Genomic DNA, 13648 nt, shown 5'->3' with positions numbered 1-13648 from the left:
CAGATAATAAACAGAGAACATAGGAGATATCAATATGACAGATAATAAACAGAGAACATAGGAGATATCAATATGACAGATAATAAAAACAGAGAACATAGGAGATATCAATATGACAGATAATAAACAGAGAACATAGGATATATCAATATGACAGATAATAAACAGAGAACATAGGAGATATCAATATGACAGATAATAAACAGAGAACATAGGAGATATCAATATGACAGATAATAAACAGAGAACATAGGATATATCAATATGACAGATAATAAACAGAGAACATAGGAGATATCAATATGACAGATAATAAACAGAGAACATAGGAGATATCAATATGACAGAGAACATAGGAGATATCAATATGACAGAGAACATAGGATATATCAATATGACAGATAATAAACAGAGAACATAGGAGATATCAATATGACAGATAATAAACAGAGAACATAGGATATATCAATATGGCAGAGAACATAGGAAATATCAATATGACAGATAATAAACAGAGAACATAGGATATATCAATATGACAGATAATAAACAGAGAACATAGGAGATATCAATATGACAGAGAACATAGGAGATATCAATATGACAGATAATAAACAGAGAACATAGGATATATCAATATGACAGATAATAAACAGAGAACATAGGAGATATCAATGTGACAGAGAACATAGGAGATATCAATATGACAGAGAACATAGGAGATATCAATATGACAGATAATAAACAGAGAACATAGGATATATCAATATGACAGATAATAAACAGAGAACATAGGAGATATCAATATGACAGAGAACATAGGAGATATCAATATGACAGATAATAAACCGAGAACATAGGAGATATCAATATGACATCAGCCTACCTATTTGTGGTTCAACCAGTTTGTCCTGAGGTCCAATCGTGGTCACCCCCTCCTACAACAGAGAGTAGTGAAGAGTTCAAGATGACAGAGGGTTTAAACAGTGGATGGGAGAAAAAAAAAACATGTCAACAAACGCACGGTTGGGTGTGCCTAAAACAAATATTTCATAACAGAACAAATTACTACCACTTGACGTTCTACTACACTAAGCATGACTCTCACAGGCCTCAGAGCCCTACACTTAGGCTTGCTTTCAGGAAAACACGTATCTGTTTACCAAATGCTATCTTGTGGGATAAAAAGGCTAGCTTATGTAACTACAGCCCCACTACAGGAGCAGTATGGATTCCAAGGTGGTTTCTGCTCTTTAAATACAGGAAGTGGCATAATCAACGGCCCTAAAGCCATTCTAGTCGTTGTCCGAATCAGGATAGGCGTAGGTCCACAGAGCCCGTGCCTCACAACGGGGGGAGAAAAACAGAGGGGACAGAGTGAAAACGCACCTCGTCTTAACATCGAGCAGTACAAAGAGAGAGAAGGAAGAACAGGGAGGGAGAATCTAGTAGACAAAAAAAAAGAGAAACATTTCAGTCATAGAAAGAAGCAAAAGAAGAAAAGTAGAGCAGAGGTACATGTAGAATGTGACTTCCGTGGATGTGTGTACGTGCGTGTGCCTGTGCGTGTGTGTCTGTGTGTGTCTGTGTGCCTGTGCGTGTGTGTGTGTCTGTGTGTGTGTGTGCCTGTGCGTGTGTGTGTCTGTGTGTGTGTGCGTGTCTGTGCGTGCGTGCGTCTGTGCGTGTGTGTGTGTGCCAGCGTCCATGCGTATGCACGCTCGTACCGTGAGCTGATAGAAGGTGACCCCGGTGCTGAGTACATCCCGGTCCAGGGAAATAGGGTGTGGTACCAGGGCGTGGATGAGGATATGTGTGTTAGTATCCGAAGGTGTGTATTATATATACCCTGAGGTGATAGAAGGTGACCCCGGTGCTGAGTACATCCCGGTCCAGTGTAATAAGGTGTGGTAACAGGGAGTGTATGAGAAAACCAGCCCGGTCTCTGTTGATATCCACACTGTACTGTTCCAACAGCTCCTTCTTGTCCCGCCAGCTCTCTGACCAGTCCTTCGTCAACTGATCCACCTGGAGGACGGAAGATTAGGGTCAGGCAGAGTGGAGAGGAGTCAGGAGCATAGATTGTATAAAAAGGACAAGATGTGGTAATATTTACTAAAAGTGACGGTACACAGTTCTAGTGGGAAGTCTGATAGATGAGCCTCTCTACCTTTAGTTCGTTCTGTAACACCATGTCGGACAGACTGCCGTCTCGCTCGTCGCTCAGAGAAGGGCTGGGATTCCGCTGCTGCGAAGGAATTACCACGGACATTTTGTTCAATGTCACAAGACAAAGGCAGTAATAACCTAGAATTGAAATGACTTCAAATCGTTTTTTTTTCCCCAATAACACCGCTGGTGCATGCGATTATAAATCCTAGTGAAAACCCCGATCCCGTGGAACCAGTACCATCTCGAAGCTGAGCAGCATGCTCTTCAGCCTGTCAATCTCCTCACGTAGCTCTCTGATCAACCTCACACTGGCATCCTGTCGAGAGGCAAGACATGATCCTTTACGATACTCAAGACAGTAGCACAACCAAACACTCAGAGGCAATGGAATGGCGCAAAGGCAAACGCTACCACTAATATTGTATCCCCAACCGGTCCTCAAACCCAGGTCCCTACGACTGTCAGTCTGACACCTCTATCGTTACGCCGAGAGGACATAACCTCTTGACAAGGCTCACTAGGTGGTGGACGAAAGGTCGCAGCAACATACAACAGAATGCTCAGAACACTCGCCTCGTTGACGCGAGGCTTGTTGACGATGTTCCTGGCGTGAGCAGCATAGCGCAGGGTGCTGAGAGTCTCGTTGTAGCTTCTGCAGGACGGGGACACGGCTGCAAGACACAGGCAGGGGGGGGGGGGTCAGATATATAGTTGGGATAATAACGCTACAGTGCCCTCATTCAGCAACAACTGTCTTTCTTCAGTGCTGTCGTATAGACAAACGATTGCCCATCGTACATTGCCAAATGACTAAATCATAAGTGCAACAAAAGAAAACGTGATCACTATTTCCACTCCCACTCGTTGACGCAAATGTGCAACGCAATGCCAATATTCCTCACTCACTGGCGATCATGATGGTCTTGGAGTTTCCTCCCAGGCTGTCTTTGAGGAGCCATGTGAGGACAGAGTCCCTGTAGGGGATGAAGCAGTGTCTTCTCCCTCCCCCTCCTCCTCCCCCAGACAGAGAGCTGGTGTGGCTGCCCACAGTGCTGCCTGCATCGCCCTCACTGGCCACGCTGTTGATGCTCTGACAACTACTGGACATCTGGGAGTTCTGGGCTGGAAAGGGACAGACGTAGTTCAGGGTTGATGTTTTATTGGAGATAGCCGTACACAGGGGAGACAAGGGGAGAGTTAGGTTACAGAGACAGAGAAAGGGAAAGAGACAGGGACAGGACAGAGACAGGGACAGGACAGAGGCAAAAGATGGGGACAATGAGATGGAAGGACAAGAGACAAAGACAGGGAGAGATACAAGGTCAGGGGGGGAGGATTAAGTTAGGAGTAGGGTAGTCTCACTTGGCTAGTCTTACAGAACAGAAGATAAGTAGGGCACTGGGTCAGTTACGTGAGGCACAGTGCTGTACGGAGAGCACATCTACAAATATCAGCCTGTACGAATGACAGATGTGCATGTATGTACAGCATGATCTGTGTACTGAAAGCTAAGTGGATTCTGACAAGGAGATGGTAGAACACAGATAGGAAGGCAGTACTTCACAATAAAAAAGTCCCGTTTAAAATTTACCCAGAGCAGAGATGACGATACCCAGGGTCACCAGGGATTTGTTGATGTTGGATCCCTCAGTGAGTCGGTCTCTGCAGTAGTGGGGGTCTGCTCTCTCGCTGTCAGGCAGAGCAACAACAACACACTGGAACATCGCATATTCTAGAGAAACGCAACGCTGGAAATGGTACCATAGCGAAAAGCTACCGTGTGATAAAAAGAGACTGCCGGGTCAGTGGACCCACAGTCATGGCAGAAGAGATCCACTAGGAGGCAGCTTGCTCATGGATACTGAGACCTGTAACTGGGATGATTAGGCATCTGGGAACATGCAGGGCTAACCTTTTCAACAAACTCACCTGCCAGCCAGGTCTACCAGGTGGATCTTGCTGACGATCTCTGAGGGAAGGTTATTCTCCAGAATAGCCTGCATGGGGACGAATAAACAGACTGGAATAACTACTGTGACTGATGGATCGGAAGGGTCGTGACCTGGGCGAGTGAATCCAAGTGCTGGGATTGGATTGACGCCGGGTTGGGACCTCACCTGGGTGTACTGGATGGTGAAGATCGCATGGGATCTGCTGCTGGCATCGTGGATGTGTGTTGCCGCGGTGATGCGGTTGGCGATGCCCTCCTCCAATAGCTCCACCGCCTGTTTGTAGTCAGACACTACGTGCTGGGACAGGTCTGTGGAGAGGAGAGGAGAGGAGAGGAGAGGAGAGGAGAGGAGAGAACAGACAGACAGAGAGACAGACAGAGAGACAGACAGACAGACAGACAGACAGACAGACAGACAGACAGACAGACAGACAGACAGACAGACAGACAGACAGACAGACAGACAGAAAGCAGTTACCAATACCACCTAAAAATATGCAGAATCATATCAAACAGAATAATAATGTTTAATTGAACAACATTGTCTGAGTTGGCAGTGATGTGCGATTAGGAAGTGATGAGGAACTAAGTTACTACAGTGTGGTTCAGCTGAATCACGTCTGGTGTCTCGCACAGCCACAAAAACTCTCCAATTGCTTTTAACTTCCCAAGTGATGACGTAACATCATCCTTTTTCTGCAGTAAACTTAGAAGTCAGTGGTGAGGAAAACATTTTTGCACGCTTCTTAGACCAAGAGACTTAATGGTGGTTGGGGGAACCAGATAGAGAAAGAGAGAGGAGACTCTGGAGAACCAAACATTATAATCTGGTCTGTGTGTAGAGTACAGCAATGTGCTTCATGTTGCCACCAGGAAGTGACATCCCTTCCTGTGATGCTCGGGGAGTTTTCCTGATACAGACAATGAGTGGATGTTGGGCTTGAGGGAATAGAGGGCAGAGGGGGAGACGGAGAGAGAAAGAGAAGTGATGAAAGAAAAAAGAGAGAGTGAGAGAGTAAGAAAGAGAGAGAGAGAGAGGCAGAGAGAACGAGAGAGGCAAAGGGAGAGAGAGAGCGAGGGAGGGAGCGAGGGAGGGAGCGAGGGAGGGAGGGAGGGAGGGAGGGAGGGAGGGAGGGAGGGAGGGAGGGAGGGAGGGAGGGAGGGAGGGAGGGAGGGAGGGAGGGAGGGAGGGAGGGAGGGAGGGAGGGAGGGAGGGAGGGAGAGAAAAAGAGAGCAAAGTGCAGAGCCTGGGTTCAAGCCGGGATTGCAACTCTGTTATTAATAACCAAAGTTGAGTCCTAAACACAAGGCTAGAAGACTAAGAGGACCACAACTTCCCACTAAGACTGACCTCGAAGATAAGCATGCAAACCTTTATCATTATACTGCTCACCACAGCTACACAACATATCCACTGAGTTGGTGAGTGAATCCTATCCCGCACATACGTATTCCTCCCCACACACTGGATCGGTGTAAATTTGGACTTCATGGGTATTGTATCTACCATCCACTAACGCTTCATGTAGTAGACACTTGTTCGGTCCCCTCACCTTGTACGTAGGGTCCCTTCTCAGGGTGCTCCCTAACCCGTAGGGAGTCGTTCTTCTTCCGCTCTCTGCCTCGCAGCAGGTCACGGACACGCTCATTATAGATCTCCAGAAAGCTGCAGGTGAAGGAGAGTAAAATGCACCGTCACAAGGAACTGGCACGACACCTAGATACCAATGTGCGCTCACTGATAGCTGGAGTCAGGTGATCACTCAAGGAGAATAGGCAAACACACAGCCCCCTCGTACCTGATCTCAACCCTGCTGGAGTTTTGTCCTTCGGGGAAGGTGGCATCAGATCTGAACAGGCCCTGGAGAGAAAAGATAAACAACAAAATCAATCTGGCGCTGAGTCGTCTTGTGTGATCCACAGAGCAGAAATAGTACAGCGCTCCTGTGAATAACTTGAACGAACAACTTTTTACTGCCTCATGAGGATTTCAGGTATGAGCCCTGGTTCAGCGTGCATAGGAGCGTGCATAGGAGGCAACGTCATGACAACTATACAGGTCCTGGAGATACCAGACAGGTGGAACAGGTCAATAGCCAGAACACTACCTCACGAGACCCTCTAGACTGAATTATGGGACCGATTCCTTTACCTGACAAATCCTGGGGGTCAGGCCCATGGAGTCCTGAGAGGAGAGGAGGAGGAGGAGGAGGAGGAGGAGGAGGAGGAGGAGGAGGAGGAGGAGGAGGAGGAGGAGGAGAGCGCGAGGGAGGAAAAGAGAAGAGTCATTCACTTTATTGGCACTGTGCCTCCAAATCAAGTCAAATCACTGTGCCTCCTTTCAACACACAGCAGAGAACGCAAAACGGGGAAGTTCCAGATTATATGAGGTAAACACTGTCCTGACAACACTTTATAAGTGCCGCCGTAACGCATTATACCTGCATAAAGTCAAGCGTTATAACCCTTCCTCACCTGCGTGCCCATCATGGTGTAGGTCTTGCCGGTGCCAGTCTGCCCGTAGGCAAACAGACAGACGTTGTAGCCCTCTGACGCCCCGGCCAGCACCGACACTCCCAGGTCCTGGAACACCTACAGGAGAGCACACAAACACACAACCAGTATGAAGAAAAGACGACATAGTGTCGGGCGACAAGAAGACAACGGACAAGCAGTGTTTTCTTAAATTCTATGCGTAAAGGTCGACAGTTAAAGGGCAGAGGTATGGGCGAGAGCAGCTGGTGTCCTCGGTGTGATACATGGTGTCATGGAGTGCTTCTATGGCTGTATTCAGATTAAGTTCAGCCAGACACAACGCTGAGGAACCCAGCCGGTGTTCGGGTAAGAAGCAGAGCTAGGGGGGTGCTAAGGAGAACAGAGTCAGGAGGTCAGCTAATACTGAGAGCAAACACCCTGCTAGAGCTAGGAGGAGGGCCGGGAGGCTGGGTGGCAGGGCGGGAAGGTGGGGGAGTTGAAAGCGAGTCGCCGAGCAGGCAAAAAAAACTCTCGAAAGGAGCGTAAGAGCGCAGTGTCCCTGAGGAGGTCCCATACCTATAGCCACAGAGCCAGTATGGACACATTGTTTCCCTTCCTCCCCTCGGCCAGGGAGAGATCAGAGAGAGGGGGTTGAAGGAGAACCCGCCGCCCAGGCCTGAGGACATGCTTGACCCCCAGCAGCCCAGCCAGCAGGCCCAGACCCAGGTAAACACACCAGCAGCAGGAGGAAGTTGATCCAGAGCCAGACCCCAGACACAGCACATTCTCCTTCATAACCACAACACAGAGGATCCGTGAGGGGGGCCCAGACCCACTGAGAGTTTAGGGAACATTGAGACGGCGTGAGGGGAGGAGTTCTCCCACACTGCTCCCCCAGCACAAACAATCACACAGGTTTCAACACAGTTCCACTCCTCCCTTAGAAGCTCTCAGCCAACATAACGAGCAACAGAACTGGAGCTATACGTTACTGGAGCTATACGTTACTGGAACTATACGTTACTGGAGCTATACGTTACTGGAGCTATACGTTACTGGAGCTATACGTTACTGGAGCTATACGTTACTGGAGCTATACGTTACTGGAACTATACGTTACTGGAGCTATACATTACTGGAGCTATACGTTACTGGAACTATACGTTACTGGAGCTATACATTACTGGAGCTATACGTTACTGGAGCTATACATTACTGGAGCTAAACGTTACTGGAACTATACGTTACTGGAACTATACGTTACTGGAGCTATACGTTACTGGAGCTATACGTTACTGGAGCTATACGTTACTGGAACTATACATTACTGGAGCTATACGTTACTGGAACTATATGTTACTGGAGCTATACATTACACAAACCCAGAGAAAAGCCCTTGAATGTACACAAAGAGCAGGACAACGTTTTGGTTGGATAAAGCCCTCAATGACCGGGGCGATGTTTTGGTTGGATAAAACCCTCAATGACCGGGGCAATGTTTTGGTTGGATAAAGCCCTCAATGACCGGGGTGATGTTTTGGTTGGATAAAGCCCTCAATGACCGGGGACATGTTTTGGTTGGATAAAGCCCTCAATGACCGGGGCGATGTTTTGGTTGGATAAAGCCCTCAATGACCGGGGCGATGTTTTAGTTGGATAAAGCCCTCAATGACCGGGGCGATGTTTTGGTTGGATAAAGCCCTCAATGACCGGGGCGATGTTTTGGTTGGATAAAGCCCTCAATGACCGGGGCGATGTTTTGGTTGGATGACTGGATGCCCCTTCTAATATTTTATGAAAGACCACATAAAGACCCTCCAATAAGATTTGCATAATAACCAAACGGTCAGTTTCAACAAGGTCAACATTTGTTTCCATCAGTAAAGAGGGTCAATATTGACCAGAGAGGTGTAGTCAGCCAGTCAGCAAGCCAGACAGTCAGTCAGTGCACATGGAGAACAGCACAGAGGACACCAGTAGTTTTATGTCCTAACTGCCGTTGACCACATGCCAACACAGAAACAACCAAACAAGCACACAAAGTATCTCAGACGAAAATCAACAGCATCACTACTGCAATGCATCCTGTCTCTCCTAACAGCTAGCAGCAGGCCAACACACGTGAGATTTGAGGTTTGGTTACACGATCACTACCAGTAGCCTTGTGTCTTATCTAATGGTTATTTCCCCACATGCCAACACAGAAACAGTCAAATAACTACAGCACCCAGTAACCCAATAAAGACATGTGTACATGTCTACGTGCCAACAGGCAAACCCTTACGGCAGTAACAGTCTACCAACGTCACCATCGGATGCCTCAGCAGCAGGAGAGAGAAGGACAGAGGGTACTGGGTAGGCTGTTATTATCCTACAAAGGAAAGCACAACAAACATATTGCAGTGGGTTTCAACCCACTAATGATTTTATTTTAGATTTTTTTTAAACTTTTTTTTTGGATTTCTGATAATAACAGTGGGGAGTGTAAATGGTATTATAAGCTTTTGACAATGCAAAATATTTACAATAACAATAATAGTTCACTGCTAAAAAATCCGAGATATTTTATGTTTAAAAAAATCCTCGACTCGTGAATGGTGGTCCTCAAGAGCTTCTGACAGTGATTTTGGTGGCCCCGTGACGGAACAGGTTGGGAACCGCTGACCTATTAGTTTGATAAGTGCACAGAGGGTGGGAGCACTAGTCTGGTCCCAGATCTGTTTGTGCTGTTTAGCCAACTCCATCATGACCATGATGAACATAGGAGCTGGCAAGACAGCACAAACACATGTAGGACCAGGCTATGGGAGCAGTGGTTGTACATTCAAAGTGTGTTTGTGTGGAAAGTAAATTAGCAGAGCTAGCAAAAAAAGAGTATTCATTACAAATGCTGTGCTGTTGTAGTTAATCTACATGATGTGTTTGGCTGTTGAAGAAGCTAGACTAGTACATTGTGTGTTTGGTTGTAAGTTATGCTGACTGTAGTGCAGTGGAATCCAGAACACCAAGCTATGCCCCCTGTAACTGCTTGAATAGGGGTTCCCCACCCACACCACAAAGGGCCGTGACACTCCTGTCCCTATAGCATTCGTTACGCTGGACTCTCTCTCCCTCCCTCCTGTCCCCCTCTCTCCACCTCAATCTTGCGCCCTCTCCCCTCACTCTTGTCCCCCTCTCACCACCTCAATCTCCCCACACTACTGTCCCCCCCTCCATCTCTCTCGATAGATCAAACTCTCCTCCCTATCCTCACTAGCAGACAGAATCAATAGTAACCTTGTTAAAGCAGAAACTCTCAGCACACAAAAAGTATGAAACTCCACATCACCACACTACTTTCAACTCTTAACTCTTTCTATACTGACCTTGAGTATGCACACACCTCTCCATTATCACAATGACTTCTACAGGCAGGGAGGTATTCTTATTGAAGATGAATAAAACAGGCCCTGACATCATCTGAATCAGTCTATTGTGTCTCATCATTGTCATATAACAATCATTTTGGCAGAGGGCTATCCCTGCTGCGGACAGCATCCCTAAAAGACCACAATAGGCTCTCACTGCTCCAACCTACTTTCGCAGAGCCCTGGCCTGGCGGCACAGCAAACTGGGAGGTATGTGGCCAACAAAGCAGACCTGTGTGGTAAGAGAGACACAGTGCATTATGGGGCTGCTGACTAACTAATGACTTAAGCAGGTCATAAAGAGAATAGCCAGCCAGCCAGACCTTGAGTATGCACACACAGCCAGCCAGCCAGCAAGAGTTTGTGTGAGAGTAAATGTGTGTTTGTGTAGGTGTTGCTATGTGTCCAACCGGCCCAGAGGAAACTGTATCTGAATACAATGACTAAAGGCTTGGCGTTTGCTTTCCTTCTCTTGACAAAAAAAGAAACAAATACAAACCTGCTTCACAATGAAGGGAGGAAAGCAGAATATAGATTCCACTCTGGCAAGGACACACAGGTCAAAACCATCAAGCCAAACAGGGGGACAGGAAGGGGGAAGCAGTGGGAGACCATGGTGAATCAGAATGGCCGATTAATTAGGGCCGATTTCAAGTTATAACAATCAGAAATCTGTATTTTTGGGTGCAGATTTAAAAAAAATGTTTTATACCTTTATTTAACTAGGCAAGTCGGTTAAGAACACATTCTTATTTTCAATGACGGCCTAGGAATGGTGGGTTAACTGCCTTGTTCGGGGGCAGAACGACAGATTTTCACCTTGTCAGCTCGGGGGATCCAATCTTGCAACCTTACAGTTAACTAGTCCAACGCAATAACGACCTGCCTCTCTCTCGTTGCACTCCACAAGGAGACTGCCTGTTACGCGAATGCAGTAAGCCAAGATAAGTTGCATTAAACTTATCTTATAAAAAACAATCAATCATAATCACTAGTTAACTACACATGGTTGATGACATTACTAGATATTATCTAGCATGTCCTGCATTGCATATAATCTGACTGAGCATACAAGCATCTGACTGAGCAGAGGTAGGCAGAAGCAGGCACGTAAACATTCATTCAAACAGCACTTTTGTGTGTTTTGCCAGCAGCTCGTCGTTGTGTGTCAAGCATTGCGCTGTTTATTACTTCAAGCCTATCAACTCCCGAGATGAGGCTGGTGTAACCGAAGTGAAATGGCCAGCTAGTTAGCGCACGCTAATAGCGTTTCAAACGTCACTCGTTCTGAGCCTTGGAGTGGTTGTTTCCCTTGCTCTGCATGGGTAACGCTGCTTCGATGGTGGCTGTTGTCATTGTGTTCTTGGTTCGAGCCCAGGGAGGAGCGAGGAGAGGGACGGAAGCTATACTGTTACACTGGCAATACTAAAGTGCCTACTAGAACATCCAATAGTCAAAGGTTAATAAAATACAAATGGTATAGAGGGAAATAGTCCTATAATTCCTATAATAACTACAACCTAAAACTTCTTACCTGGGAATATTGAAGACCCATGTTAAAAGGAACCACCAGCTTTCATATGTTCTCATGTTCTGAGTAAGGGACTGAAACATTAGCTTTCTTACATGGCACATATTGCACTTTTACTTTCTTCTCCAACACTGAGTTTTTGCATTATTTAAACCAAATTGAACATGTTTCATTATTTACTTGAGGCTAAATTGATTTTATTGGTGTATTATATTAGATTAAAATAAGTGTTCATTCAGTATTGTTGTAATTGTCATTATTACAAATAAATGTAAAAAATAAAAAAATCGTCCGATTAATTGGTATCAGCTTTTTTGGTCCTGTTGAAAAATCATAATCGGTCGACCTCTAGTGTATACTGTAAAACCAAGTGTTTAGGATCTGAACACACAACGAAACACTTTTCTGTAACACTTTTTAAACGCGCCAAGACATTTAGAATTTCAATGAAAATGCTTCCGAGTGTTTAGATTGTAAACCCCAGAACACGTTCATTTGGTGTAACACTTTTTAAACACATGAACATGTTTATTCAGCACAAGGAATTTAGATTTTAAACACTAAACACTGGGGGGGGAGGGGGTTGTTCTTAAAATCTAGGGCGTAAAGCCATATCTGCATATTTCCCAACAGGCCTTTCAAGTGAATGTGAGAGATACCCACCCATGACTGTGTTTGTTAGTGACAGACGTATGGTTGTTGAATTCAATCATTTCTCTTCCTGAAGCTTTCACCAAGTGACCGCAGAAGTTAAAGTGTTAATTACAAGTAAGCCCTATATGACCACATATTATACATTTCATAAGGCAAGCCTACTCATCCTCTGTGGTCTCCAGCCAGAGCGAGGAAATCCAACAATTGGAATAATTTATCATGTCATGTTCAGTTGGGCTGAAATGTAGGCAAGGTGACAGACATTTGTAACACTGATGGAATGGAAAAGTCACATCAATTTCTAATGACTAAATGCACTCTAAACAGGACGATCGGCAATGAAACACTAGTGTTTAAAATAGATATAGGTGTTCTCCTGGTTGGAAACTGGAAACCGCTAACTATGATGTTTAATCTGGCATTCTAAACGCCTGTGTTTAAGACGAGAACACTTATTGGCTAATCTAAATGCCTAATCTTTAAGTTTTAAACACTGACGTTTAGGTTATAAACGTGTCACGTGTTTCACGTTTCCACAGTGTGTTGGCATGTGTGAGTGCGTATGGGGACAAGGAGAGTCCACTCCAGAAATGGGTCAGTCCACGCAGAGGTCAGATCTGGAGCGAGCCGAACCAGAATCCCCCCCCCCCCGCTCAGGACCATGACGTCTTCTGATAAACAAAGGAAGGGCAGATTTTGTCGCCAGAAGATCTGAACCTGGATAACAGCTGTTTATAAGAGCTTGTTTTGAAACGTGGATACTTTTTAGATTGGAAGCCGGTAATGTCTGGAGCGTGTCAATGGAAAGGAAAAACAGAACGGGGAGGGGGGGAGAGAGATTGGGAGAAGAAGGAGAGAGAAAAAGAGAGATGGAGGCAGGCAGCTGTAATGGTGCTTATTAATGGTCTCAGTCTACTAATCATTGGCTGTGGTGGACTGACTACAGTGGCCGGGTCTGTTTTCATGTGGCCTGCTCTACACCAGCCCCTGGACTGGAAAACTCCTTACTGTGCTCTGTCTGTCTGTCTGTCTGTCTGTCTGTCTGTCTGTCTGTCAATGCAAGTGCTCTTCTATGAAGCCACGGCCGAAAAACGTCAGCGCCTCACCACTTTCCAGGTTTGAAGAGACAAAAAAAAAAAAAAAAAATTCTTTCCTACTACTATATTACACATCTCATATAGTAAGGGGGATCCTTGGGCTAAAACAGTGGGCATTGGTTGGGCAACCAGGAAACGTAAAGAAACAAGACACAGCAGCCATAATCCAACAGAACCAGGGCCGTATTCACAAAGGAGAGCTGAGCTAGAATCAGGCCCCCCTCTTTCTATGTAATCTTACTCTAAAAAGGCAAAACTGATCCTATATCAGCACTCCTACTTTTAAGACTCTTTGTGAATACAGGCCCAGGTCTCACGGTTAGTGCTGCACTCTCGCCAAGACTGGACAGGACAGCTGCATTGG

General features: G+C 45.9%; 1 protein-coding gene across 1 annotated transcript in view; it reads right to left on the bottom strand.

Moving 5' to 3' along the window:
• The window catches only part of stard9 (StAR-related lipid transfer (START) domain containing 9), a 59935-nt gene that overhangs the window by 26674 nt on the left and 19613 nt on the right, over nt 1–13648 (bottom strand). The window contains exons 4-16 of the mRNA XM_064927735.1: nt 6596–6712; nt 6273–6305; nt 5920–5981; nt 5674–5786; nt 4287–4429; nt 4099–4166; nt 3761–3858; nt 3076–3291; nt 2743–2840; nt 2408–2485; nt 2168–2245; nt 1846–2025; nt 887–938 (exon numbers count right to left, since the gene is read on the bottom strand). Coding sequence (XP_064783807.1) covers nt 887–938; nt 1846–2025; nt 2168–2245; nt 2408–2485; nt 2743–2840; nt 3076–3291; nt 3761–3858; nt 4099–4166; nt 4287–4429; nt 5674–5786; nt 5920–5981; nt 6273–6305; nt 6596–6712 — 1336 coding nt within the window. The remainder of the gene's footprint in view (nt 1–886; nt 939–1845; nt 2026–2167; nt 2246–2407; nt 2486–2742; nt 2841–3075; nt 3292–3760; nt 3859–4098; nt 4167–4286; nt 4430–5673; nt 5787–5919; nt 5982–6272; nt 6306–6595; nt 6713–13648) is intronic.

Source organism: Oncorhynchus masou, chromosome 21 (assembly GCF_036934945.1).
Source record: "Oncorhynchus masou masou isolate Uvic2021 chromosome 21, UVic_Omas_1.1, whole genome shotgun sequence".
NCBI classification, from domain to species: domain Eukaryota; kingdom Metazoa; phylum Chordata; class Actinopteri; order Salmoniformes; family Salmonidae; genus Oncorhynchus; species Oncorhynchus masou.
The sequence above is the reverse complement of the archived record's forward strand: the minus strand, read 5'-3'. Positions and strand labels throughout refer to the sequence as shown.